This window comes from Crinia signifera, chromosome 5 (genome assembly GCF_055691185.1).
Source record: "Crinia signifera chromosome 5, ASM5569118v1, whole genome shotgun sequence".
In the NCBI taxonomy this organism is placed as follows: domain Eukaryota; kingdom Metazoa; phylum Chordata; class Amphibia; order Anura; family Myobatrachidae; genus Crinia; species Crinia signifera.
Window position 1 is genome coordinate 164,719,616 of NC_139221.1, and position 27,946 is coordinate 164,747,561.

At 41.1% G+C, this 27,946-nt stretch overlaps 1 protein-coding gene across 3 annotated transcripts in view; it reads left to right on the forward strand.

The window, feature by feature from the left end:
• The window catches only part of GOLGA4 (golgin A4), a 107,872-nt gene that overhangs the window by 49,918 nt on the left and 30,008 nt on the right, over positions 1–27,946 (forward strand). For all 3 annotated transcript variants that reach the window (XM_083188235.1, XM_083188236.1, XM_083188237.1), the window contains 7 exons: positions 118–201; positions 5,109–5,256; positions 20,908–21,086; positions 21,205–21,336; positions 21,552–21,707; positions 22,255–26,150; positions 26,393–26,514. In XM_083188235.1, the coding sequence (XP_083044361.1) occupies positions 118–201; positions 5,109–5,256; positions 20,908–21,086; positions 21,205–21,336; positions 21,552–21,707; positions 22,255–26,150; positions 26,393–26,514 (4,717 nt within the window). The remainder of the gene's footprint in view (positions 1–117; positions 202–5,108; positions 5,257–20,907; positions 21,087–21,204; positions 21,337–21,551; positions 21,708–22,254; positions 26,151–26,392; positions 26,515–27,946) is intronic.

The window sequence follows — 27,946 nt, forward strand, 5'->3', positions numbered from 1 at the left end:
GTTAAATAGCTTAAAATGTGATTTCTACAACATACCGCTCCTTTCAAAACGTAAAAAAATATATGTTTAAAAAGAAAATGTGCACAATATCAGTAAGCATTGTGTGTGACATTCCAGGAACTTCACACCAGTGAGAAGACCAAGCTGATAACCCAGCTGAGGGATGCCAAGAATTTAGTTGAACAGCTGGAGCAAGATAAGGTAAACATTCAGCTCAGATAGATGTCAGCACAACTTTACTTGACGTTGCCATGAGTTATAGTAAAGCACAGATATACTCTCTTAGCACCTTCCAGTGACACCTTCTTTATGTTAATTGCTATAAACTTTGGAGAGTGAAGTCATATTGATCATTATAGCTCATTCAGTTATCCTTATCTCTGTTCAGTCTCGCTGCCAGGTGTGGCAATATGAGCATAAATGGTTATAATGTGTCATGCATTTCTTCCCACGCAGATAAGAAAAAGGAGGCGTAACTGCACCTAGGGATGCAGAGTGGCGACAAGTCCAAGTCAAGTCATGCTGCTGCTTGTGTATCCAGCCCAAGTGGGGTTAGGAAAGCTAGACCGGCTTCTGTGGCAGCTGGAGAGTCAATCCAGGAAGCCAGTGTTTAACGGGTTGACATACCAAGTAGGGAGAACAGTGGAGAAGTGGATCAGCAGACAAGCTGTCCATAAAAACCAATCAGCATCTACCAATCAATTTATAGAATATATTTTCTACGTACTTGCTCAAAGCTGATTGGATGCTACTGGCAACCTCTCCACTATTTTCTCTACTAGATACATCAACCCCTCTATCTGCACAAGGCAGAGAAGACCACCATTCTCTATGACTGGACTTAAGTTGCTGAGAAGAAGTCCGACCAATGGGCATTGAATATGAAAAGGTCAGGAGGCTATGTCTAAGCTTTAAAGAGGCAGGGAGGACTTTGAGAAGGCCAGGAGGTGCCTTACCCGTGATAGACATGATTGGGACTTTGTGATCCAGACTAGCTGTCCGTTTTAGAGAGGGGGAGAGAAGTGATCTAGTGCCCCGAGTCAGGGCTAGGTTGTTTTTGACTTATGCTGAAAGCTGACCGTAAAAGCTCTATTTTGTTTCAAATTTACCTGAACAGTTGTGTGTAGACCCCAAAAGCACCCAAAACACTGCACCGCTAAGTCCTGTACCAAGTGAATTACCACAGGTTTGTCACACAGGAAACACTGTATTTATGTATATAATCTGTTTCTCTGTACAACAATATTCCATAAAGTACATTCTTCACAAAGAAAAGGTTTTTGGGTACTTGTTTATTGTCACGGCGCCCGTTACATAGTAAGTGTAGCGGCGCTGCCAGAATCAGCGTAGTGTAGTCAGCATCCCTGTCAGATTCGGCGTAGTGTTCCCGCGGCCAGCTTAGTCAGTCAGCGTTACGTACTCAGAGGTGAAGGTGAAGTGACTGCGTAATGGCTGCAGAACCTGCCACAATGTTTAACTTGCCCCAGACAGAGCCGTCATTACTGTCTCAGATGTATGATATAGCAGGTGTGAATGTTTTTCTGAAACACCCCACTATCCATGCCAGCCCGAAGTGTGGCGAGCAGATGCGTTACGCGTCCTCCCGACCTTTTCATACCCCCACTATCCACAACGGCATGGAGTTGATTTTATAAAGTGTGGCGAGCGGATGCGTATTACGTTACATGTAATCCACGTCCCCTCGCTGTGCTCGCCACGGTTCGGGCTCGGTGGCTCACTGCGCTCGCCAAACTTTGTAAAATCAACTCCACACAGACGTGGATAGTGGGGGTATGAAAAGGTTGGGAGAACGCGTCCCCTCGTGGGGCTCGCCACGCTTCGGGCTGGCGTGGATAGTGGGGGTTTCAAATGGAGGCATATGCCAGTATGTAACATGGAGCACTGGCAAATGCCTCCTTTATTGTGCATGAGACGCACCCTTGCGTCCGCACCCCCTCTTTGTGCAGGAGACACATGCGCTACTGAACCCTTAACCCTGTCGACAGGGTTACTGCACCCTGCCGCAATAGTTACTCAGATGCAGGAGCGTCTCAGACAGATGGAGCACCTCTCCACCGCGCCCGCATGATCTCCTCTCCACCGGCATCCGCCAGTGGAGAGGGGATCATGCTGGGGCTGGCGATTATGTGAGAGACGCTTACTAGGCTTGCCATGGATGACTGGGACAGAGCTATGGACATCGGGGACAGAGCCAGGCTACCGCGGAGTCCCTACGCTAACTACGCTATGCAGCCGTTGGGCTGCCACAGAGTCACTACGCTAACTACGCTAGGCAACCGTTGGGCTTTGATTACACCGTAGCTTAGGCTACGCTGAAAACTTAGCATAGCCGACCTATCTGATCTGAATTTCACTAACATTAAATATAAAGGGATGTATTAAATTTGAAGAACGTGGGATGAATTACCATTGTAACAGTTTGGAAACACAAACACTGGTATCTCAGCTTAACCCTCCTAACCTGGACTCTCAAGCCCTATGGGCCTGGGAACAAAAATATACAGGTTTGGGGATAACCTGCTACTCTGAACCACTAGAAAGGTTGGGCTTTTATTTTGCTGCAATATATATGGGCTGGTTGCCCATACAGTAGGTCCTCGTTTCTCCCGTCATACTGATTTTTAAATTGTCAGGCTTCTTACCTCTTCATTATTTGCACAACACTTTTGTTGTTAAGCTGCTCAATCAGAGGTGTGTCACTCAGGTGCCAAAAGGGAGGGGTAATTCTGTCTAGGAAAAAAACATTTGGTATCCCAATTGCACACTGATTGAGAAAATTACTACATAATAATCAGATAATACAGAGATCTTGGTTGCATATATCTGCAGATATAGGGCTAAGCCCCCAGGCCGTACGTCAAGGCATCTCTGTCACTGGGGGTCCCTAATACTGGTTATGGGTCTGGGGTGTGGGCCCCCAACATGCCGACACAGGCTGAGTACTCCAGGGCAGCACACAAATGAAAATTAGTAGGGGTTAATAAGAAGCACATGAGTGCTATGTAGGGAAGTGAAGGTGTGATTAAAATACAAAATATATATAATGTGATAGGAAAAAATAAGTGTTAATAAAGTGTTAGGGTGTGCCAACCTGGAGCAGACCAGCCCTACCAACACAGGGGGCACCACACTCCCAAAACCATCCCAGTAGCAATAACATATATGTCTGGGCTTAATAGCCCAGTGTAAGGCCACATGATAATGGCGTATAACATCTGAGAGCCAGCTTACCTGGAGCTACCCCTGGCTTCTCCAATGGCACTCAGGAGTCAGCAATCCATCATAATGCTGACCCATATATGCCTCTCAACTGCACAACACTTTTGTTGGTAAGCTGCTCAATCAGAGGTGTGTCACTCAGGTGCCAAAAGGGAGGGGTAATTCTGTCTAGGAAAAAAACATTTGGTATCCCAATTACTCACTGAGTGAGAAAATTACTACATATTAATCAGATAATACAGAGATCTTCATTATTTGGCAGATCCATGGAATATTTGTCATAGGCAATTTAGTGCATATCACCCTAAGGAGGGCTGTCACACTACAGGAGCTTGGGGACAGATTTTAAGTTCTGTAGGCCTATCCCATGGCATACCTCCAGGCCCAACGCTATATTAATATTACAGTTGAGGTCCTTCACAGTTAGTTTAGCAGAACCCCTTAGGCACTTTTTTTTTTTTTGCGAAGACCACTGCAGACCAAAAGGTTAATCCCTACATATTATAGTTATAATCAAGATCAGCTAGTCTACACCATGTCATCGCAGGGACTATCACACTGGTTTCCTAATTTGCCATCTTTATTTATCTGTATTCTACAATGTAAACTGAGATGTCTCAAAATTGCATAGGACATACTTATATCATAGAAACTATGTTTCGGGTCAGTCTATCACACATACATGGAATGTGAACCAATGGTGGATCTATGTCATTGTCTTTGGCAGTGTCCTTTACTTTGCCATTTCTGGTTACAGGTTAAGGCTGATCATTGATAAACTTCCAACAGCTCACATGGGAATGGGCTGTTTTAGGGATTATTCCCACCCATCCCCATATCACTCCTGGTGGTAAATTACTATTGATGGCTATTGGAGCAGCAGCTCATAAGACCATTCTTCAAACATGGAATCACCCAAATGCATCTGCCATATTGTTATTTAAGAAACATGTTTCTATCTTTTTATAATTGTGTAGAATAGGTTTTTTTTTCGAAAGAACCTAAAACAGAAGGCTATTCCAAACATATGGGAGAGTTGCATAAACATCATATCACCTGAAATTAAAGACCAGGGGCCAAATGTAATAGGGTGTGAGAATCAGAAAGCGAGAGATTTTGGTAAAGTAAATAAAAGTCCACCCTATGCTTCTTGGTATTTGACGCGATGTGGCTGGGGCCTTTTATTTGGCGCAGAAGAGGTGGTCCCTTTTCTCTTTTTTTAGCAAGGAATGATTCCTCCTCTGAGGAGTACGTGGGCAAGGGAGAAATTATTGTACAGATCTATTTGTGCAATCTGCAGGTTATAATTATCTCCATTGAAATAATTTTATGTTACTTATCTTTATTTACTATCAGTACATGGTTTTTGACTGTGATATTCTACTATATGTACTAACAATGTTTGTTAGTGCTTACTATGTAATTTTGGAACATGTGAAGCTTCAAAATTGTATTGAAAACATAATTATACATAATAATACATGTTACAATTATTGTGTACAATATCGCATCTCAGTTTTGTGATGAGATCTAGTACAAAAAGTATGTGCTGCACGTGTATGGGCACCTTTAGACTGCACGTGCTGCCTAAGGCCATTTATACAAAAGGCAAGCCGACTCACAGCTAATTGCATTGTCTAAATTCTGGTCACACCCAGGCAGATCTCATTCAGCCATCAAGGCAACCACATACTAAAGTTTCATTATAAATAAAGAAAGCTAAATTGCTTTTTTTGAAGAAGACATCGTCATCTTAAAGTTTTAAAAGTTAGGTATAAAAACACACACACACAAAAAAAAAAAGATATTGAATTGATTCTGTCCTCGTGAAGTTTTACATAAGTTAATGATTTATATATTCTCTATAGGGGATGGTCATTGCAGAGACAAAGAGACAGATGCATGAAGCACTGATGATTAAGGAAGAGGAGGTTTCTCAGCTTCGTACACGGGTCAAGCAGTTAACTACAAAATGCGATCAGCTACAAAAGCAGAAAGAGAAATCTGAGAAAGCTGGTAAGAATTTTTTTTTGTTTTTATACACAGGCTTACAGCAGGTCTGATTATAAAAGAACATAGGCTTTCATGTGAGTGTGTAGCAGAGAGTGGGGTGGTGTAGGAGATTGATGGTTTGGAGGATTGGGGAAACACCAAGGCAACAGCATTTTACCCCTTCTCCCACAATAAATTCCTGCCTTAGTAGAGCTGGAATGATACTAGTGGAGAGATATTACCGATTTTTAGTTTGAGGAGTGTGGCACATATGGTTTGTTTGATTGGTGAGGGTATCAAGTTAATTATACTGGTAGTTGAGTGGGAAGATTTTAAGAAGTAGAAACTTCATAATTTGTGAGCTAAAATGAAGAAAAAAGCCAGAGTACAATGGGGGATTCAAACATGTTTCATTGTGTATCCCAGAGGTTCCCAAACTTTCTTGAATCACGGCACCCTAGAGCATCAAAATATTTTCAAGGCACCCCTAGGCCAAATGCTTCTTATCGAGAAATTCAGAAAAAAAAATATTAAATGAAGTGCATTGTGTTTATATGTCACAGTTATCTGGTACGGGACAGGATTTGCTTCTGTTTGTCCACATATATTATGATTGGCAGCCACAAACACTGGTTTTGCCTGGTACATTGACCATAAATAATATGAATTGATCTTGGTCCACCAACCTAAGGCACCCCTGCAAGTGTATTTAAGGCACCCCAGGGTGCCTAGGCACACAGTTTGGGAACCACTGGTGTATCCTAACAATCTTGCCCTTTATTTTGGAAATGAGATCTTGGACAAGGATGGTAGTCTGAGGGTCTAGTTTGAAGTATTTGGAAGAGATTTAAATGTACTACATGGGTGTTTGTGGCTAAAAACTTTATAAAGTTAAAAGGTTCACAAAGTGTGACGGTATGAAAAACATTTTTATTTTATTTTTTAAACTCTGTATTTTCTAAGAGAAGCAATACAAAACCGGATCTTGACAAACACACATACATAAAAAAAAAAAAAAGCTAGTTTCTTTTTTTTTTTTTTCCCACACAAGAAAGTAAACTATAAGGGAGGGGTACTTGTTTCCTAGCACGGCCACACCGATTTACATCGGGGTGGTCGTGTCGGAAAAATCGGGTCGATCGCATCGCATGCGATTTGGTCGCATGCGATGCGATCAATGCGACCGACCGATTTTGGACCCGATTTTTTTTTTTTAATGAAATGTAAATCGGGTCCCTGGGACCCGATTTTACGTTGTATTCAATGTAAAAATATTCCCAACCCCCCCATATTTAACGGCGTACACCGCACCCCACGATAGACGCCAACCCGAAGCGTGGCGAGCTCAGCGAGCCCGCGAGGGGCGGCGGTGCGCGTCCTCCGACCTTTTCATTCCCCTACTATCCACGTCGGCGTGGAGTTGAGAATAGAATAGTGTGGCGAGCGCAGCGAGCCACCGAGCCCGAAGCGTGGCGAGCGCACGCGGATACCTTCACAGGTAAACGCGTCCCTTCGCGGACTTCACAGGTGTCCGCGTCGCCACGGACACCTGTGAAGCCCGCGAGGGGACGCGTATAACTGTAAAGGTATCCGCGTCCCCTCGCGGGGCTCGCTGTGCTCGCCACGCTTCGGGCTCGGTGGCTCGCTGCGCTCGCCACACTATTCTATTCTCAACTCCACGCCGACGTGGATAGTAGGGGAATGAAAAGGTCGGAGGACGCGCACCGCCGCCCCTCGCGGGCTCGCTGCGCTCGCCACGCTTCGGGTTGGCGTCTATCGTGGGGTGACGACGGGGACATCTATAATGTGAAATGGGTCATATTGGCCCATTTCACATTTTTCACATTTTTTCACTATTTCAATGTCAAAAAATATTTTAACATTGAACCCGATGGAAAAATCGGGGGCATCGCGTCGTGACCATTGTTAATGGTCACGACCGACGCGATGCCCCCGATATTTTACCTTTCCCGACACGATTTCAATGTTAAAATATTTTTTAACATTGAAGCCTATGGGGAAATCGCGGGCATCGCGTCGGTCGCGTCGGGACCATTGTTAACTGTCCCGACTGACGCGATGCCCCCGATATTTTATCCTAGCCGGCCAAATGGACCTGATTTCAAAGGAAATCGGGTCCATCTTATGGATCGTGTACCTTAACTAAAGGTACACGATCCATAAGATTTGTGGCCGTGCTAGGAAACAAGTACCAAGGGAGGAAATGGACAGGGAAACATGGAGCGGGAGAGGAATGGAAATGAGATAAGAGGAAACCAAAAAGAGATGAAAAAGAACAGAAACAGGTACATATATGTCATGGAAACACGCATATAAATTAGAGAGCATGAGCACTTAAATACAGAATGTGGTTTTTCAAAAACACTATAGACTCACTATTTGTCTCAAGGAGGACCCAGGGGTGGCCTGAGGTAGCATGGCACGTCCAGTTCCTAGCCTTAAGGGATTTGCCAACAACCAAAATATGGGATAACTATTTATTCAAATCAAAGCATTTTAATATAGTATTTAATGTAGTATTAGCAGTATATTTGAGGAAAAATTTGATTTGGAAGAATTTCTCAATCATCCATAGGGTACGCTGGAAAGGAAGATTTACATTGGGGTATAGATGGGTGATTAGGGGAGCTGGCACTTTAAATAATTTGAGTGTGTGGCAGGCTCCTCTCCCTCTATACCACTTCTTTCCACCAGTTTTAGTAAATAATTTGAGTGTGTGGCAGGCTCCTCTCCCTCTATACCACTTCTTTCCACCAGTTTTAGAAAAAATGCCTAAGTGAGTCGGACGTTTCTCTGGAGTCTCCAAAGACCTTTTTATTTTATTTTTTTAATTTATACTTTTTAAGTCTTAGCATCAAAGGTCAGACAACTGTCACTGTCTGCCTGCACCGAGGGGAGCTGTTCCCACCCTGCCTGGCTTGGCGCCCGGCCGCGGAGACCCCTGTTTCTTGTGTCTCCAGTCAGCTGCTAACCGCTCCCACTGTAACCACTTGTAGACAGCCGTCTCCGGCAGCACGGCTAAAGAGAGGACCGGTAGCAGAGCAGAGTTGCCAGGTACTCCGTGCACTAGTTAGGGTGACCACTATACTTTGCCGCTATTAGGGTAGGAGACAGGGGTGGATCTTAACTCTGTACTCTGAGTTCCAGCAGTCCCCACATGCATTCTCAGCCATTTCATGGGGAACATGCTGTACAGAGCTCCTGCTGTGTGGCTCAGCGCTCAGATTTTCTTGCAGACATAAGGTTTTAGGTGTTGTGCTGTGTTTGCTAACTGCTTGCACTTTAGATGTATAGTAATTCATATATATCGTATATTTAATATGCTTTGCACATATATCTATATTTCTGTGTTTATAAAGATATTTTCTGTGTTTATATAGATATTTACTGTGTTTAGGGCAGTGTGTGGTACTCCTCCCTCACCTATCACTTTCTTGTATTCTCGCTGTGCTGTGTGTTTGTGTGAGAATGACAGGCAAAGCTGCTGGTAAGAGCGTTCAGAAACTTTTGTCCTGTAAAGGATGTAAGATTTGTATAGAATCCTGAGAATATCTCTTCATATTGTGAGACTTGTACTGATCTGTCAATGTCTCCTGCACTAGCTAGACAGAATGATAATCCTGAGTGGGTCTCCTCTCTTTCAGGAGCTATTTAGGATTTGTCCTCTGAACAAGGTGGTGGCTTCCGATGCCCTTCCCTACTGCTGATTCCACTCGCTAGCTTGTCTGCTGGACCTTCTTTTCAAATGGACAGGGTCCCACCTGTTTCTCCATCAGTTGGTTCCTCACTCCCCTTGGGCGAGGATTTCTCTCCTTCGGTGGCTGCGGGAGGATCACCTCCTTGGGGGTCATCCTTTCGGCACATGAGATTTTGTCCTCCTGACATCAATCTGCGGGGTTGGGGAGCAGTGACTTGGAATGCACCTTTTCAGAGTCGCTGGTCTCCCCAGGGATCTCTTTTTGCTGATCAACATTCTCGAGCTTCGAGCCATATTCAGTGCATTGTCAGGCTGCCAATCTGATTCGCAGTTGCGCAGTTCAAGTCGAGTTGAACAACGCTCCAGCGGTCAATAAACAAGGCGGGACACGCGGCAATGCGAGAGGAGGTTCCCATTCACAATGTGCAGAAGAGTATGCGCTGGCAATCTCAGCAGTATTTATCCAAGGAGTCAACATTTGGGAAGCCAATAATCTCAGTTGCCAGGACTTCCATCCTGGGCAAATGGGCTCTGCACCCTCAGGTGTTTTAGCAGCTAGTGGAATGCTGGGGTCTTCCCAGCGTCGATCTCATGGCATCCAGACACAATGCAAAGCTTTTGCTTTACGTCTCAGAACACGGGATCCAGGAGCTCTGGTGGTGGATCGTCTAATGACACCTTGGCCTTCCCAGTTGATTTCTCTTCTCTTGCCACGTCTTCTGAAGAGGATCAAATGAGAAGCGCCGGTGGCCATCCTTGAAGCTCTGAACTGGTCTTGACGATCATGGTATGTGGACCTTCTGTCGCTCCTCATAGACGAACCTTGTCGCTACCTCTCAGACTAGACCTGCTCCAGCAGGGTCCTTTTCGCTATCCAGACTTACAGCGTCAGTCTCTGATAGGGTAGTACTACTCCAGCAGAGCATCCCCTCAATAATGATTCCTACTATGGTGAACGTTTGTAAGTCTTTGACTGACTTCTAAGCATTACCATTGCATATGGAGATTGTATTTTGCTTGGTGTGAATGAACAGTTGTCCAACATTGTCTGTTCAGTTGGCCCGTTTTGTCCATTTTCTTCATGCAGGCCTTGATGCTGGTTTAAGGCTGGAATCTTTAAAGGTGCAGGTTTCTGGCTATGCCATCTTTTATTCAAGCTTGCATTGCTGCCCCAGGTTCAGACATTCCTTCAGGGGGTTTTAAGTCTGCAGCTGCCGTTTATTGCTCCTACAACACCTTGGGATTTGCCTCTGGTTTTTAAATTTTTGTAGTCTTCTTTTGAACTGTTGGAATCCATAGATTTAAAATATTTTACTTTGAAAACTGTTATGCTGTTAGCCTTGAGTTTCACTCTGAGAATTTTGGAGTTGGGGGCTCCTTTCTGCAAATCGCCGTACCTGGTTTTCCACGAGGACGGAGCAGAGCTTTTTTTCCTATAAACCAGCCAATTGTGGTACCAGTTCTTACAGATGATTCGGTACTCTTTACCTAGCACGGCGCCCACGATTTTGATCGTGGGCATCGCAGGTAAAAAAATCGCGGGCATTGAATGCACTCAAAATCGGGTGCGATGCCCGCGATTTCCCATAGGGAACAATGTTAAATGTCTCAATTGACCCGATTTTTCCATAGGAAACAATGTTAAATGGCCCACAGAGGCCAAATAGCCACCCTGAAGTGTGAAATGGCCCCCACAATTGTTAACGCCACCTCACGATCAACGTCAACCCGAAGCGTGGCGAGTGCAGCGGTACACGTCCTACGACCTTTTCATACCCCCACTATCCACGTCGGCGTGGAATTGAGAATAGAATAGTGTGGCGAGCGCAGCGAGCCACCGAGACCGAAGCGTGGCGAGCACAGCGGATACCTTCACAGGTAAACGTGTCCCTTCGCGGGCTTCACAGGTACACGCTTCGCGGGGCACGCTTCGGGCTCGGTGACTCGCTGCGCTCGCCACACTATTCTATTCTCAACTCCACGCCGACGTGGATAGTGGGGGTATGAAAAGGTCGTAGGACGTGTACCGCCGCCCCTCGTGGGCTCGCTGCGCTCGCCACGCTTCGGGTTCACATTGATCGTGGGGTGGCGTTAACAATTTTGGGGGCCATTTCACACTTCAGGGTGCCTATTTGGCCTCTGTGGGCCATTTAACATTGTTTCCTATGGAAAAATCGGGTCAATTGAGGCATTGAACAGGAAAATCGGGTCAATTGAGACATTTAACATTGTTCCCTATGGGAAATCGCGGGCATCGCGTCGGTCGCGTCGCACCCGATTTTTTTAGTGCATTCAATGCCCGCGATGGCCGCCGTGATAAGTAAAGAGTACTGATGATTCCCTTGATGTTAGATCTTTTAGATGTGATTTGTGCTCTCTAGATTTATGTAAAAAGGTCTGTGGCTTTTTGGAAGTGTGATTCCTTGTTCATGCTTTTTGACACGCACAAAATTGCTTGGCCTGTGTCAAAATGGTTTATTGCCGATTGGATCTGTGTAGTCATTACCCAGGCGTATTCTGTGGCTTTACAGTTATGTCAGTCTATTGTTTTCGCTCATTCTATTGGATCTTCTTGGGCAGCTTCCTGGGGGATATCATTTTTTTTTTTTTTTTTTAAATTGGATTTTTATTAACTTTTTTAGTATACATATAGGGGGAAGAGGGTACAGAAGTAAAAAAGAGGGGCAATGGGGAAAGAGAATATAAGTGCAAGATTACAATACAGTGTCACGAGACAAAAAGGTAATAAAAAAATTGCTACAAAACATTATGTATAAATACACCTATACAAACATTCACATACATATGCCGTCATAAGGAAAATAAGTAGTTTCAGTGTAAGGTGAAAACAACTAGAAGGCTTATATACTCTCTAGGTATATCATTTCAGAGGAAGTACGTTAAGACTTGGATGGGCCACCGGAGAAGAGTAGGCCCGCAGTTTTGTATTCATAGTGAGAATGAGCTGCATGTTCGACTGCTGACATGGTAGAGACTTGGGGGGTGCACCAATGTTATGCAATCAATAACCTAGTCGATATCAGTATATGGCTCATTACATACTTATCACCCGGGAAGAGAGCACTGAAGTAAATATGTAAAAGTGCGAGTTTAGGTAGAGGAAGTACACGATAGCCTAGGACATCAGATATGAGGGTGAAAACTGCTGTCCAAAGTGGAGTGAGGGCAGAGCAGGACTAGAAAGTATGATGCAATGTACCAACATCACCACAATTATGCCAGCAAGTATTTGAGTGAGACGGCCAGATAGAATGATGCCTGGCAGGGGTAAGATTTAGATGGTATATCAATTTATAAAAATGATAATGATATATGATGCATCGTCCAGTCCAAAAGTAATAGCGAGATTTTGCAAAGAAGGGGAGGTGGTTAGTGGATATTAGGTCCAAGATTTTCTGGGTGAGGTGGGTCCCGAGATACTTTAGGCTTCCATCCTGCCAAGAGTAGTCATACTGGGATTACATGGATCGTAGGAGATCAGCAGGAAAATGTATCGGCTGAGCCTCTGTCTTAGAGGTGTTTAGTTTATAATATGAGACAGCCGAGTACTCTGCTAAAGTCGTATGTAAATGGTCCATTGCTGCATTCTCACGTTGTATTACCTTATATGAGCATCGGTGCCTCCACATCGGGATCACCCACAATGTGCATTTATCACTACTAGCTTTGTGATGACTGATCTTATTTCATTTTTTTTAATATTGTTTTGGAAGGAAAACACTAAAGTTAAATGTATTAGCATATTTTGTATACAAACTAGCATTATCTGTTATTTTCTATACAGTTTTCAATGTTTATTGACTAAAGCATGACAGAGAAGATTGCACGTATCCCTATGGAGTGATGGCAACAGTCTGTTTTCTGAAAGGAAATAGATTTGTGGGTTTTCTTGCAAAACAGGTTGTTGTACTTTTAGGGGAGAAAGGCAAAAATATTTGTATTTCTATTTCAAGCTATAAGTCACTTGGAAACGCAGGCAGCCCACTGATATAAATATGACCAGTGTCTATTTGAGTTTCACAGAGACAGCTGCACATAATTATGCGGTGATTTTATTTATGTAAGTGTGCTAGTGATGTGCTGACACTTCTAATTTCTATAGTGTGGATATAAGCAGAGGTCATACTAGTGGTATTAACTCATTAGATAAAAGGTTAGCAAATTCCAATTGGAATGCTTTAATGTCTTGTTTTGCGAGCGCAACCTTACATTTCCGCATCTCATTGGTGGTGTTTGATGGATACAAGATGTGAGTGTACGAGCTATGAAATTTCTCACTGCACTTGCTCAGTAGTCTGTACTCTGGCAGGCTAGAAGAAAACCTCTTCTATTTAGTCCCTTATTGAAGGCATAACATCGCCATTAGGTTTGCCAGTGTTCTAAAGCTTTTTTTAACTGTACAGTATATAGTTATAATGATCTGTTAGTTGTCTCTCCCTTTCAGCATGCAGGTGGATAATGTGGCGATTGAACTGTTTTATTAAGCTCATAATCAGAAGTATGGTATTAACAAGCCAATTTTCTGCTCAAACGTTTTGTCTAAATTAGTGGTTCTCAATCGTTTTCCACTTGGGTACCACCTGGAAGCCCATGGTCTTTGTTTGTATTTTTAACATTTACTAAGCAAAACATCTGTAATAGCATTTTTAGGCACCATTATAAAGAAAATAGGCTGTAAACAGATTTTTTAAAGATATTGTACATGTATCTCTACAACTTAAGAAAACTGTAAAATTGGCAGGAAGCCATGTTCTTCTTACTGGGCCTGATTAATGGTAGTATTCAAACCCCATAGTTTTGCTAAAACTCCAATTGTTGCAGGTCTGCGCATGCGCCGACTGCAGCTGTGTGTGTGTGGGGCAGGGGTGTGGTTGGCCTATGTTCTTACCTTTCTGCAGCTGTGCAATAACATACAGTTGTGAATCAGTTATTTTTTTTTAAATTAATAATAATGAATGTATTTTATTTGTAAAAAACATTTCTACAGCTTTGTTATTTATCAACTAGGCACTGGTAAACTCATATAAAATGTTGTACAATACTTATTTATATTGAATTCACAAATTAATTAAAGTAACATTATAGGCCGTTATCAGAAATGATCAGGATTTATTGAAATCTAGATAATCTATCTTGTGCAAGAAACACTGGTGATCATGTCACTGCTATCAGGGTCCTTCTGTGATGCATGGGCTTAGATCCCGAAGACGCAGCTTTCCCTTTGAGTTGAATTATCACCCTCTGCCCCAACATTACATAAATGTAATCCTGAGCATCACAGCATAACCCAGGTTAATATCCACTGGTATAAATAATTGTCTGTTTGTGAAGCTAAGTTTGGAAACATCGTAAACAGGCATGTCCAAACTGTGGCCCTCAAGCTGCTATGAAACTCCACAGCCCAGCATGCTTTGCCAAAGTTTGAGCATTCCCTAATAGCAAAACTGTGGCAAGGCATGCTGGAATTTGAGGTTTCACAACAGCTGGAGAGCAATAGTTTGGACATGCCTGATCTAAAATGCTTTGGTAACCCTGCTACCATCTGCCCCCCATCCCCTGTTGCCTCTTCTGTACCCTAATTGTGGGGCTGAATCTACAACTAACTGTTGTGGAGTGATTGTATAGTTGGCTTGATAGCCACAGTAGGTGTAGGCTGGTAGGTTTTTATCAAGCAATGCTGCGAGGATAACTGATAGCTTAAAAGAGAAGATGCATTTTCTTCCTTATTATAGTCAAAAGCTAGGTGTTGATATATAAGGAGAGAGTGGTGTGGAAATGTAAATGATGTTGTATTGTGAGAGCATAAGGTCCCAACCAGTGTAGTATTATAAATAGTGGTAGTGTTATTCACATAGTGCATGGAAGGTATGGTAAAGGCTATGATTTTAAAGGGTATGAAGATCTAAGCTCATTGTGATGTACACTGTTGCATTAATTATACATATAAATATATTTATTTTAAGTTTGTGGAAATATAGTAAATACATTTAACTTACAATGATTACAAATAATTGATTTTCACAATGGTATCACTGGTAAATAGGTTACATTTTATTAAGTTTATGGGTCATAAAAGATATATTGGATTGAGTGCATAGTTCTCGCCTTTGTTATTCAGGACATATGGAATTTGGTGATGCCAAACAATGCATAATGTGATATAGTAATAATATAGACAAAATAGTGAAGATGTAAAAAATAAAACCTTGCAAAGAGAAATGAAAGGTACAATACCATGATAGTCAGCGTTTTATTACTCACTGCTATGTTTTTGTACTCTTCTAAATATAATTTGCATATGTATTTTTTCTTGTGTTGTTTTACCAACCACACACCAGCATTACCAATCTCAGTGACTAAAGCTGGCCTTACACTAGGGTGACTTCTCACCTAGGAGGATCACTTGCGATATATCATATATGGTACTTTTGCATACGATAAATGGCATGCAATCCTAGCAAAGAATTCCTGCAGATTGCTTCTTCAGCCGCTTCAACTCGCAGGCTCCAGTGCGATTTGACCTGCTGTCAAATACTTGCAATTTGGACGCATTTTTTGCGATTGAACGCAAAAGTGACCAAATAGCATGTGTCCCTTGCCCTAGTGTATGGGCACCTTAAGACTATTGAATATTTAAAATTATTGTCTATAGGGTGAGCATTTTTTCAAGAACTAAACACGGGACAATTTTTTGGGGGGCTATCTAGTTTAAATCCATTTTCAAGCGTCCTGTTTTCAAGTAATAAAACAAATAGAATCCATGATACGGTCACAGACCTATGTGTTTTTATTGTGGCGGTTGTGAAAATCATGTGGTCATGGATTTTCTATTCCGGACCTCCGTCCTGATAAGTACCAGAGTCAGGCTGACTTCTGGGATAATTGGACAGGCAAATTAATTCCCTCCTTTATTTGCATCACCTTAGGTCACGGGAAATGAATATACTATACATATAGTAATACACTTCAAACACAATGGGGGAAATTTACTAAGATAGGACATCTGTTTCAGATGGGTTGATGCTATGAGCAACCAATCAGATTCTATCTATTATCCTCTAGATTAGAATGTGCTAAATAAGTAGAGTCTTAAATAGAACCCCCATCTTAGTAAATTTACCTCTTATGACTCTAAAGGTCCATACACACTTGGAGATGATGCCCATCCGGACAGGGATGATTGCTATCATCGCTGGGGGGGGGGGGGGGGGGAAGCCGTTCAGTGCATACACACTCAGTGGCTTTCCTGCCCGGCACCATTAGCGGGGGGAGGACTGCTTTCCGTAGCGCAGTGCTATGGAAAGCCGCCCTCAAACGCGCTCACCTGCTGGGAATACCATCAGATGAGCGACTTTCTCTGCGATGATGCAGGAGTGCACACCACCACTCATCGCCGGGCCTTACACGCTGGGTGGCTTTGATGCTGAAAGCCGCTCAAATGAGGAAACTGAGCGACTTTCACGTTAAAGCCACTCAGTTTTCTCGTTTGAGCGGCTTTCAGCATGACAGCCACCCAGTGTGTATGGGCCCGGCAATGAGTGTATGGGCCTTAAGACCTACTAATATACTATTGTTGAGAGAGGATTCAATTTTGTAGTTGTTAAATATAGTGAAAAGCCCTTGTTGTTTTTATATATAATATTTTATTCCGTAATAGAATAGCCAGATAAATACAATCCTACTAGATTACACATGGTAGACCACACTGGATAAAATAGATAAATCTCCTGTAACTGACAACAACTTGAAATCTGTAAACCAAAAATTTTTCTTTTTCTGTTATGAAGATCATCTTTCCTTAATATTGTATAATCAAATTTCATTCAAATTAAATTTATAGTTTTATTATGTTTGCAAACAGCTCACACAATTCATCTTATTTTTGTGTATTTATGCATGCCAATTAATGGTTCATGGTGTCTTTCCCAAGCCTTGTATGAACAGGATTGGGGTAAGGGAATTTATTTTCTATAGTAATTGTTACAGGAAGAGTCTAGTTATATAAAATGTCTTGCTACTCAGACAATTATTTATGCAGTGTTACACAGTTCTTAATAGTTCTCTCGAATGGAACAACGCACAAATTGCATCTAGTGGGCAACTGTGAGCGAAACACTTGAATTCCCCCTGCAGAGGTGAGGGGCAGTGTTAGCCTTTTATTATATAGGATGTCTTCTTTTGTAGCAGTCTGTGTAAAAGTAGCAGTTTGCCTGCCTTTTGTCTGTGTTGTAACTACATTTTTGCTGCTACACGTGTTCATTCACTGGGTAAAATGCCCTTTCATACGAAGTCATCTTTTTCGTATTCATTACTGTATATAAAAGTGTATTTCCAATTGTAAAGTGAATTGGAATTTACTTTGCTATATAGGAAACTGTAAATAAGTAAGAATACTTTTATATAAATATACTTTAATTTATTTTTTTGGGGGGTTTTGTTGCTCATCTGATGATCCGGGCAAATATTTTGTATAGATGACCTCTTATAATATAACAATGAACTTCTAAAATACAGTAAAACCCAGTATGCACTTTTCTACCCTGTATTTTAGTATTGGGTAATTAGTATAATCGAGGAATGCACAATTCCCATTTGTCTGAGCAGCAAACATTACTGTTGTAAATAAATACTATAGTTTGGGTGTGTGGCTTGGAACCTTTCTTAATAATTTTTTTTGCAATGTTAATGTCACTCGTTGATCTCCATGCTTTAAATACAATGCTGTTTACTGACTTCTGACAGTGCATGTAGAGGACTAGTGCATGTTTTGGTTTGCTGTGCATTTTTACAGATATGTCCACATACATCCAGTCTCCTTGCGTGTTAAGCAGCCCCTCTAGTCGCTCCATGCAATGGTGTGTCTCATAGCACTGAGCATCTTTGCTTGCAACTTTTCCATTACAATGCATCTTACTCAGGAGTGCTGACAGCTCTTACACCAGGGGTGCAGGTAGGATCGCTCAGAGGGAGAACAGGCTGCAGCTGCCTACCTCCCCAGATCAACACAGCAATGAGAAGCGTCCTCTTTCTCCCACTGCTGGCTCTCTGCAACAGGGGAGGGGGTACTGGGGAAAAGTACCAGTCTTCACCCCCCCCTCTTACAAAAACGTAAAATAGGCTTTATATGCATACAAAATGTTACATTATTACTGCGATCCAGCAAAACGCTGCAACATAGCATTTAATATGCAGCTACAGCCACGGTCACACACACACAGAATATATGCATGCCACATATCATTTTAATCAGCAGAAGCTGATTGTGTGTCATATTTCACAAATAAGATGCATAGTGATGTAAAAAGTAAAAGGCAAAGATGCTTAGCGCTACTGAGTCACGCGAAGCTCACATGTTATGTGTAACAACTTGTAGCGCATGGCGGATAGATATATGCGGACACATCCTGTAACTTTGTTATGGAGACTTGTAGGAGAGCGAGACAAGGTTACATTCTTCATTAGTGTGCCATCAGTGTTTATATCTATAACCTAATAATCAACATCATCCCATACTTAGCATGTATAGCTTGATGGCCAGTGACCAAATTCAGAGAAGCCTGATATATTTTTGCCGAGCTCCGTAAGGTGATTTTGTATTAAGTTTGCTCCTTCATATTTCAACATTTTTATTGATGATGGCAGGGTTATTTTAAGTACAGAATACAAATTTGAAGTGATTTGTAGTATTTAGTAGATACTGGATGAACTAATTAACTGCATCGTTTAACGAGAATTGAATTTGACAGTGGAACAGACTGTTCCGGAGATGTGCAACACTGCGGTGATGAAATCTTTCTACTCTACCTTCACCATTTGACTATTTTCTGTATTTTATTTTAATTTGCCCTCTGTAAATAGCAAATTTGTTATTACTGTGGTGTTTTGAGGTATAATAAGGGAGGAGACCACACAGGACAAAAATGATTAGTGTTCCATGGGCAGTGCTGACAATTCTGGCTAGCGAATTGTGACATTTGTCCTCCAAATTAATAGCAAACCAATATTCTGTGAAACATTATAGGTTCTAATTATGTCAAAGAGCAAACCAACTTGTAATGAACACTTCTAGTTAAGCAAAATGTAGTGATCCAGATGGGTGGGATGCTGGCTGTCAGGAGACCTGCACTGGAATCCCGACAGCTGACATCCTGGATGTAACTATGCTAAGGAGGGTTATAGTTAAGCAATAGGCTAGTATGGCAGGTAAAGGTTATGTTGCAAGGAGGGGGGTTAGTGTTAGGCAAGAAGAGAGGGTTAGTATACTTATCCGCCAAGTAATAGGGTTCTAGGTGTCTGAATGCCGCTGTTGGTCATGTAACTGCCTTTTCAATGGCACTTTGTGCCCTGGTATCCCTTACCCAACTTGTTTAAGCAACAGTAGTTATCTTTAGTAACAAGATATAGTTCCTTCCACAGCAGCTCCTACCTACCTATGCCTAGAGAGAAGATAGCCAGCCCTGGCTAGTGAAGTGCAGCCACCTTTAGAATGCATCTGGCAGGCGCCAGGACTGGCACATGAACACAAATGGTGGTCCGACCTTGCATGCGCAAAACCCTGGCTTCTATTGACTGCATATGCTACAGTCCACAGAAGCTGGCTAGGGCTGACTGTAAGAAGGATGTCTTATTACTGGAAGCATGCTGTCTGTTAATCACATCCCAGCCTGGCAGTCCAAGAGGGAGAGAACTGCTCGCTCTGGGGCTTTCTGCCATGTGTGATTGGTAGGTAGCATTACAAATATGAAGCCTGCAACTGGCTCACTAAACTGAGGTGCTGGATTTGTACTGGGGGTGCTGCATTCCTGCAACGCATATGTAAGATCCACCACTGGAGCCTTCTGAGTCTTTCATTTCATATTGCTAGAAAACTGCTGGCATAGAAGATGGAGGGGATTTTTTTGTATGTCTAATTTTATTTTACTTTTTACACTGACAACAATTTCATTGTTTTTACCTTCTGGCGTATTATAGTTATGTTTCTCGCCTATTATGTTTGTAAGGTTGAATTGATGGGTGACAGTTGCTCACCTAGAGTAAGTTGATTTGTATGAAGATGGCTCAGTAGACATTTCCTCAACACTGGTATTTCTTTAGTGATCAGTTTCTCCTCCTTTTTAGCCTGTCAAAAATTCAAGTACACACTGTCTAAGATGTAGTAATGTTCTCAATCCAGTGCTCTGATATGTTCTTCCCAGGTAAAATCTCTCCACTTGCTATATGCAATTGGCAAATATGCTACAGAGATGAATTGCTGTTTGCTTGCACTCACATGGCAAGGGAGCTATAGGGGGCAATTCAGTTGTGGCAGTGTTTAAACGCAGACAATGGCAGCTTGTTTTGCCTGGCCATATTGCACCATTATTTCCAAAAAGTGTTTACCCCATGGGGAATGAGATCCCATTGCTGTACAGCAGCTAGTTAGCAAATTCATGTAGGCTATAAGCTATTCACCCATAATGGAATCAAACCAGCCTCCCCCCGCCCCCCGGTGTACATTATGTGTTTTACATAGACAAATTTCAAGTTGTCTTTTAGGCATTGACCTGAAGTAAAATGTAGTTATCTTTTGCAGGTTGTCCTTAAGTTCTGTTTAACAAAAGAGCGAAAAACGACACAAAGCTAATTGTTAATATTGTGAGTGTAATGTAAACAGTAAATCAGTCAGGCGAATTGCTGGCAATGCCCATTAAGTGCCATTGTCACCATATTAGAACTCAGAAATGTCACCATAAACCACTGCAGTTTAGGGGCAGCTGATATGCAAAGTGTATTGCTGTCTTTGCTCCTAATTTAATTAACCCTTTAGTAAAATGGTCTGATGTTGCCACCGATTGATATGTACAAGTACAAAGTTGTATTTGCGAAAATATTACATGGATATCCTTGTACAGTACATGCAGCTTTATTGAATATTTACTATCTTCTTTTCACATTAGCATTTGAACAACTAGAAAAAGCTGTAGGTGCCTCCCAGAGCTCAGAGGAGGCTCACAAAAAAGACCAGCAACAAATGGAAGATCAGATTAAAGCCATAGAGCAAGCTAGTGAGGAAGAGCGTCTGAATCTCCAAAAGGAGCTTAGTCGTGTCAAGCAGGAGGTTGTCGACATAATGAAGGTATGAGCTGTTTTCTAAGAATTAACCGTTCTCTACGTATATTGCAACTTGCCATTTTGAATCTTCTTTGTACCTATTTATGTGGGTGATCTAGATTTTTACCTCCTTATTTGTGTAGACAACTCATGAGGCACGTGTTCTTGAATTGGAAAAATTACACGCCGAAGCGTTGCAGAATAAAGAGCAGGAATACAAGGAAAGCCTTAAAAAATTGGAAGAGGAGTACCAAGAAAGATTAAAAGCAGACCTGGTAAGTCTTGAGGCTTAGCTTGCCTCTAAATTGATTTTAAATGTAATTCCGTACTTATACCAATTATTGATCTAGTAACTATGATGTATGGAAATATAGCGAGTAGCTATGGGTATTTTAGATTTATGCTACTACTGATATTGCCACTATATTGTGTCCTAATGCAGTATAATTTTACAACTACTCATTCTTGATTTTTTAATATTGCACTGTAGATTAAGAGTCAAGATGATCATTTAAATACTATGCAAGAAAAAGAACAGCAAGCACTCCTAGCTTTAGAAGAAATGGAGCTTCAGAAGAAAGCCATTCAGTCTCAAACTGAAAACCAACTTCAAGAAATGCAGCAGGAACTTGAAGAATGCCGGACGGTGTGTTTAGAGATATATTTATATTTATTTTTTATTGTCTTGAAACCAGAAAAACCACCTTCCCACTTTTTAAATTACGTTTCTAATTTACATTGAATGAAATCAAATAATGTTTATAACCACTTAAAACCAAAGATAATCGAACTAAATGTTTATGGTACGATAAATCAATCAATAAGTTTTCATATAATATGGTATATTGTAAATGATTTAAACCTGGATCGAATTTGTTTGTAGGATTTAGATTAGATTCGTGGCAATGTAGCTAACGTAAATAAAGGGTGTCTTCCATCTATAATTTAGACAATTGTAAGTTATTCCTTTATTATATACACTTGTCTTAATATATAGAAAATTATTACAGTCATAATTCAATTTATAGCAACACTGTTTAAAGAAATATAGACAAATGCGTTTTTTAATTCTACCAATTTTTGCCAATTATGAAGTAGCATGTGACTGCTGTTTTTTTTTTATATTTTATATGAAAAAATGTATTTGCTAATTTTTTGAGGTTTATATTTATCTTGCAACTTTCTTTTGACAGCGGATTCTTGAGTTAGAGAGTTTCCTTGCCAAAACATCCCAAGATAGTGATAGCAAATCAGAAGAATTGGCGACACGAATGGAAAGTGAGACAAACAAGCACAATGCAGAAATCACTGAGATTATGGAAAAACACAAGCAAGAGCTTGAACTCAAACAACAGGAAGGTGAAAAAATCTTAAAAGAAAAGCTTGAAAGTCTGAAACAAGAGCATGAAGCAGCCATCACCACAGTAAAAGAGAAATACCAGCAAGAATGTGATCTGCAGATAAAAGAGAAGGAGCAAATATTCCAGGCCCATATCGTAGAAATGAATGAAAAAACTTTGGAGAAGCTAGATGTGAAGCAAACGGAGCTAGAAGCCCTCTCATCTGAATTGTGTGAAGCCCAGAAATTACGTCAGGACATTGAGGAGAAACGTTTTGCATGTCAGAATGAGATGGACAAGCTGAAACAAGATTTTGAATCTAAGCTGAATGAGTTAGAGAAACAGCACCAAGAGCATGTTGGTGCCATAGAAAAAGAAAAGGAGACCATGACTCAGGGGGTTGAAAAAGGCCTGAAGGAAGAAATCAATCACCTTAAACTTTTGTTAGATGGAAAGGAGCATGAGCTAGAACTCGAGAAGCAAACACTAAAGAATGCTGTCGAAAAGGCTACAGAAGACTATAAATCTGTCTCTGCCAAGTTAGAAGAGCTGCGCTGTTCACACGAGAAGATGACTCAGGAGGATGCAGAGACGCATGCTGCTCAGTTAACCACTATGCAGGAGAAGTTGGCCATTCTAAATGAGGAGAGAGACCATTTAAAAAATGTAGTGGAGGAAAAAGAATCCAACCTGAAGATTCTAACTGTGAGCCTTGATTCACATAAAGAACAGGTACAAACTCTTGCATTAAAAGTTCAAGAGCAAACCATACTCATGACTGATCAGCTTAACTCTCTGACATTGCAATCGGAGACAAAGATCAATGAGTACAAGGGTCAGATAGATGAATTAACCAGAATGGTTTCAGAGAAGGAAATTGAAACCCAGAGTCTCAAAGAAACTCAGAACCAGTTCGTTATAGAGCTCAACCAAACTATATCTTCTAAAGAGAAGAAAATGGCATCTTTGCAAGAGGAATACCAAGCAAAGGTTAAAAGTCAGGACAGTAAGATTGAAAAAATGAAGCAAAGAATTAAAGAAATGCAAGAAAGTTCGAAGAAAAAATATTCTGAGATGGAAAGTAAACTGAAAAAAGAGCTGGAAAAGAAACAAATCGAGCTTAATAATAAAGAAAAGCAATTTAATGAGAAAATGCTGGAAATGGCACATGCCAGCTCAGCTGGAATTAATGATGCAATGTCTCAGCTGGAGCAGAACCACAAGGAGCAGGTGCAGAGTATAAAAGATACTCACCAGCGAGAGACCGAGGAGACCATACAGACCTGGGAGAAGAAGCTAAACCAGCATGTGGAAGAACTGAGGGAGAAACATGAAGTAGAACTTCAGGAAAAAGACCAAGAGGTTGCAGAGTTTAAACAGCGGTTTACTAATATGAGCAAAGAAAAAGAGGATGCAGACAAACAAATAATGCAGCTAAGGGAAGAAAAAAGTAAATTAGATATATCTTTCCATGAATTACAAGACACCCTAAAACAGGCATCTGCTAAAGTTCTCACCTTAACTGACAGTGAAACCAATGTCAAGTCTCAGCTTGAAAAAGTACAAAATGAATGCATGTTGCTCTTGAATGATAAAACCATCCTTGAGGAGCAACTTGAAAAGCTAAAAATAACAATAAAAGAGGGTGAGAGCAGAGTAAATGAATTACTTGATAAATTACAAGAAGCAGAAATAAAATGTCAATCACTAGAGACTGAGTCTGCTGCACTTACTAAAGAAATGGCAGAAAAGCTGTTGCAAAAGGATTCTTGGTGCACTCAACTATTAATGGATCAAGAAAGGAAATTGGAGTCCTGCTACAAAGAAGTTGCCTTGCTGTTAGAATCAATGACTTCAGGACTAAGTAATAAATATAATGATCACATGAACAGATTGATATTGAGGATTACACATTGTGAACAGGGGACATCTAAATTGAAAGAAATAATTTCAAAGCATGTGGACAAAATCCATGAACTGGAGAATCAACTTGAACAAATAACTAAAGAATATATTTTAGTAAATACATCTTTGACCCAGGCCACTCAATTATTACAGGAAAAAGAAAAAGTTTGTTTGTCTATGAAGGATGAGTTGAATGTTCTTGCCATAGAGAAAGAGGACTTACGGAAAGAAGAGGGCAACCAGCAGAAAGTAGCTGATGAGAAAGAATCTTGCATTACGCAATTGAAGAAAGACCTCTCAGAAAATATCAACACTGTTACATCTTTGTCGGCTACACTAAAAGAGAGAGATGCCGAGGTAAATGAACTAAAAGTAAGACTTGAGAACAGTGTAGACTTGTCAGAAAAAGAGAAGGCTGTAACTTTTCTTAGTTCTCAGCACAGGGAAAGTCAGCAACAACTACAGAATGAAATTCAAGACTTAATGTCTAAGATAGAAGATTTAACTAAAGAGAAAACAAGCTCTATAGAAGAAGTGGAAAAATTAAAAAGCAAGCTGGATGAATGGAAGAAAAAAGCAGAACTCAAATTTGTGCAAAACCACCAAACCATCAAAGATCTGCAAGAAAAGGTTGGAGTGAGTAATAAACAAATTTTAGAGAAGGATGAACAAATTCAAAAGATTACAGAAAATTTTGAAACTCATCGGAAGAACACAGAGGCGGATTGGGCAAAGAGAAATGGTAAAGAGATTGAATTGACGACCCATGTAGAAAGCCAAAATTTAAAGATTAAGCAACTTGAAACCGAAAGAGACCAGTTGATCACTGAAAAGGAAAGTTTAATGACAGAGGTAGAAAGGCAAATTCAGCAAGAGAGTATGGAAAAGAAAGAACTTGTACAGCAGCTTCATCATATCCAAAGTGTGTCCTCAGAAAAAGACAACAATTCTGCAGAAGTGCAACAGCAAATGCTAAGACTAGAAACGGAAATTGCGACCTTGAAAGAGGAGTCTAATACAAGAGAAATTGCATGGGAACAGCTGAAAACAGAACTTTCTGATGGCAAAGATAAAGCACTCAAAGCATTGGAAGATAGACTTACTGCTGAAAGCACCAAAAAGATGGCAGAGTTGAAGAAAAAAGCAGAGCAGAAAATTGCTTCTGTGAAAAAGCATCTTATGTCTCAGATGGAAGAAAAGGAAAAGTCTAGGCAAGATCTGGAAATACAACTTCAAAAACTAAAGGTACAAATGCAGAGTGAAGGCCAAGCCTTACAAGAAGGTCTGAACCAAGAGAAGGAAGAACTTGAGAAGAACTACTCACTGCTGCTAGAGCAACACCGTAACAAAGAAAGTGAATTGTCTAACATAAGAGAGGAGTTGATGTTAAAGGGACAGAGAGTAAAAGAGCTAGAAGACATGGTTGAGATTATTCAAAACAAACTCTGTGAAAGTGAGCAGATGATGACAGACAAAGAGCGGTCTATTGAGAATGATAGGGAAGCTGAGAAGCTAACTATTGATCAGTTATCTTCCAAACATATGGAAGCTTTGGCCTCTTTACAAGAACGGTTAGTGGCCAAAGATTCAGAGTTGAAAGCTTCTAATGAGAGAATGCAAGAGAAATCAAGGATGTATGAAGAGCTACAGGTACTATTTGATGAACTCCAGTCTCAGGAGAGCACGTTGAAGCTGAAACTTCAAGAAGCAGAAGGTAACATAGAAAAATTCAGAAAGGAAGTAACCAAGCTTCAGAAAGACATGCGGAGTCTCCGAAAGGAACACAATCAAGAGCTAGATTTGGTAAAGAAGGAACTGTTGGATGAAGCTGAGCAGAAAATTAAGTAAGTTTGGGGAATGCAAATCTGTTTTCCGTAACGCTTTTGTTTTTCTTTTATTATAATTTTTTTTAATTATTATTATTTTTTCTATGATCTGTCTATTTTTCCTCTTTCTTATTCACAGTTTTTAATCCTTTATATTATGTAGGAGCCAGACATAAAATATTATTATTTATTTGTTATAGTCAAGACTTTACTTTTGCCATGTTCTCAGTTCCCACCATTCTTGTTTTCTTCCTATGTAGATATGAGCAGGAGGATACACAATTAAAGCACAATTCTGCTTTAAAGCAGCTAATGAGGGAAGTTAACACACAGATGGCGCAAAAAGAGCGTGAGCTTGAAATAGCTGTCCAGGAGACAATTGGTGCGTATGATTATTAGCTTATCCCTCTGTATTTATTGCATGCGGTTCTCGAGCCCTAACATACAGTGGGGCAGATGTATTAAGCCTGGAGAAGAGATAAAGTGAAAGGAGATAAAGCACCAGCCAATGAACTGTGTTTGAAAATGGGAGTTGATTGGCTGGTGCTTTATCTCCTTTCACTTTATCTCCTTTCACTTTATCTCCATTTTATCTCCAGTTTATCTCTTCTCCAGGCTTAATACATCTGCCCCACAGGGTATTGGTTATATCAATGTGTGTGTGGGGCATGTGAAAATGCTGTCCTCTCTGTTGTGAAGCTGCAATGTTTTATTTGAAACAAGTGTTATCAAGATTAAGACTAAAAGGCTCCCTGGAACTATGATTCAATTTTTTTTTGAGCCCAAAAAATGCAAAATAATGCACATTTTCCAATTAGTTCTATGGGCCTTAGGATCATTCATCTGACTTTTAAGATTGATGTTTCAAGAAATATTAGTGAAGTTACACTGCAAGGTATTTAGATGTAGTGGGTCTGTACAGATCAGTTATCCTGAAGACATTGGGCACTCGTCAGCAATGACATTTCCCTAATGTTTGTCCGGTTTTAAATACATATGTTAAGTAAAGTGTGGAACTTTATGTCATTTATTTTCTTCCTCAAAACTGCATGTAATCTACAGTTAGTTTATGTGCAGGATTAAGGATTTGGGGCCCTTCCCAGGGCATTTAAGAGTAATGGGCCCTTAAGATCAAAATTTGTGATGCGGAATGGCCAAGCTAAGCTGCCAAGACCAGTGATTCTGCATCTGATGGCACAGGTGCTGGTTTTTACATACCTGTAACCTGATGAACCTCCATTTTCTGAGACTCTCTGTTACCACCTCAAATGCCTACAGCATTTCATGGGATGAATAACAGAAGAGCACATGAGCGGAGAGATAGAGGACAAATGTATAATTGAGTATATAAGAGAGCAGAAATGGCCGGTAAAAGGAAAGGGACTGGAAGCCAGAGAGAACATACAAATTAAAAAAAGGGGTACTTGTGTAGTTTCACTGCGGCAGCTTACGCTACGTTTGAAGCTACGCTATTAACGTAGCCCAACGGCTGCCTTGTGTAGTTTCACGGCGGCAGCTTAAGCTACATTATCAGCATAGCCCAACGGTTGCCTTATTTGAGTAGCTTCACGGCGGCAGCCTAAGCTACGTTATCAGCATAGGCTGCCACCGTGAAACTACACAAGTAACTACCGTACTGTTGCCGGGAACTGCATCTCTGTCCCCGGCAAGCCTACTCAGCGCCTCTCACACCGCCGGCGCTAGTATGATCCCCTCTCCCCTCTCTTTGACGCAGAGGGGATCATGCTGGCGCAGACGGAGAGGCGCTCCATCTGTTTGACACGCAGGAGCGTCTCAGACGCTCCAGCAATGAG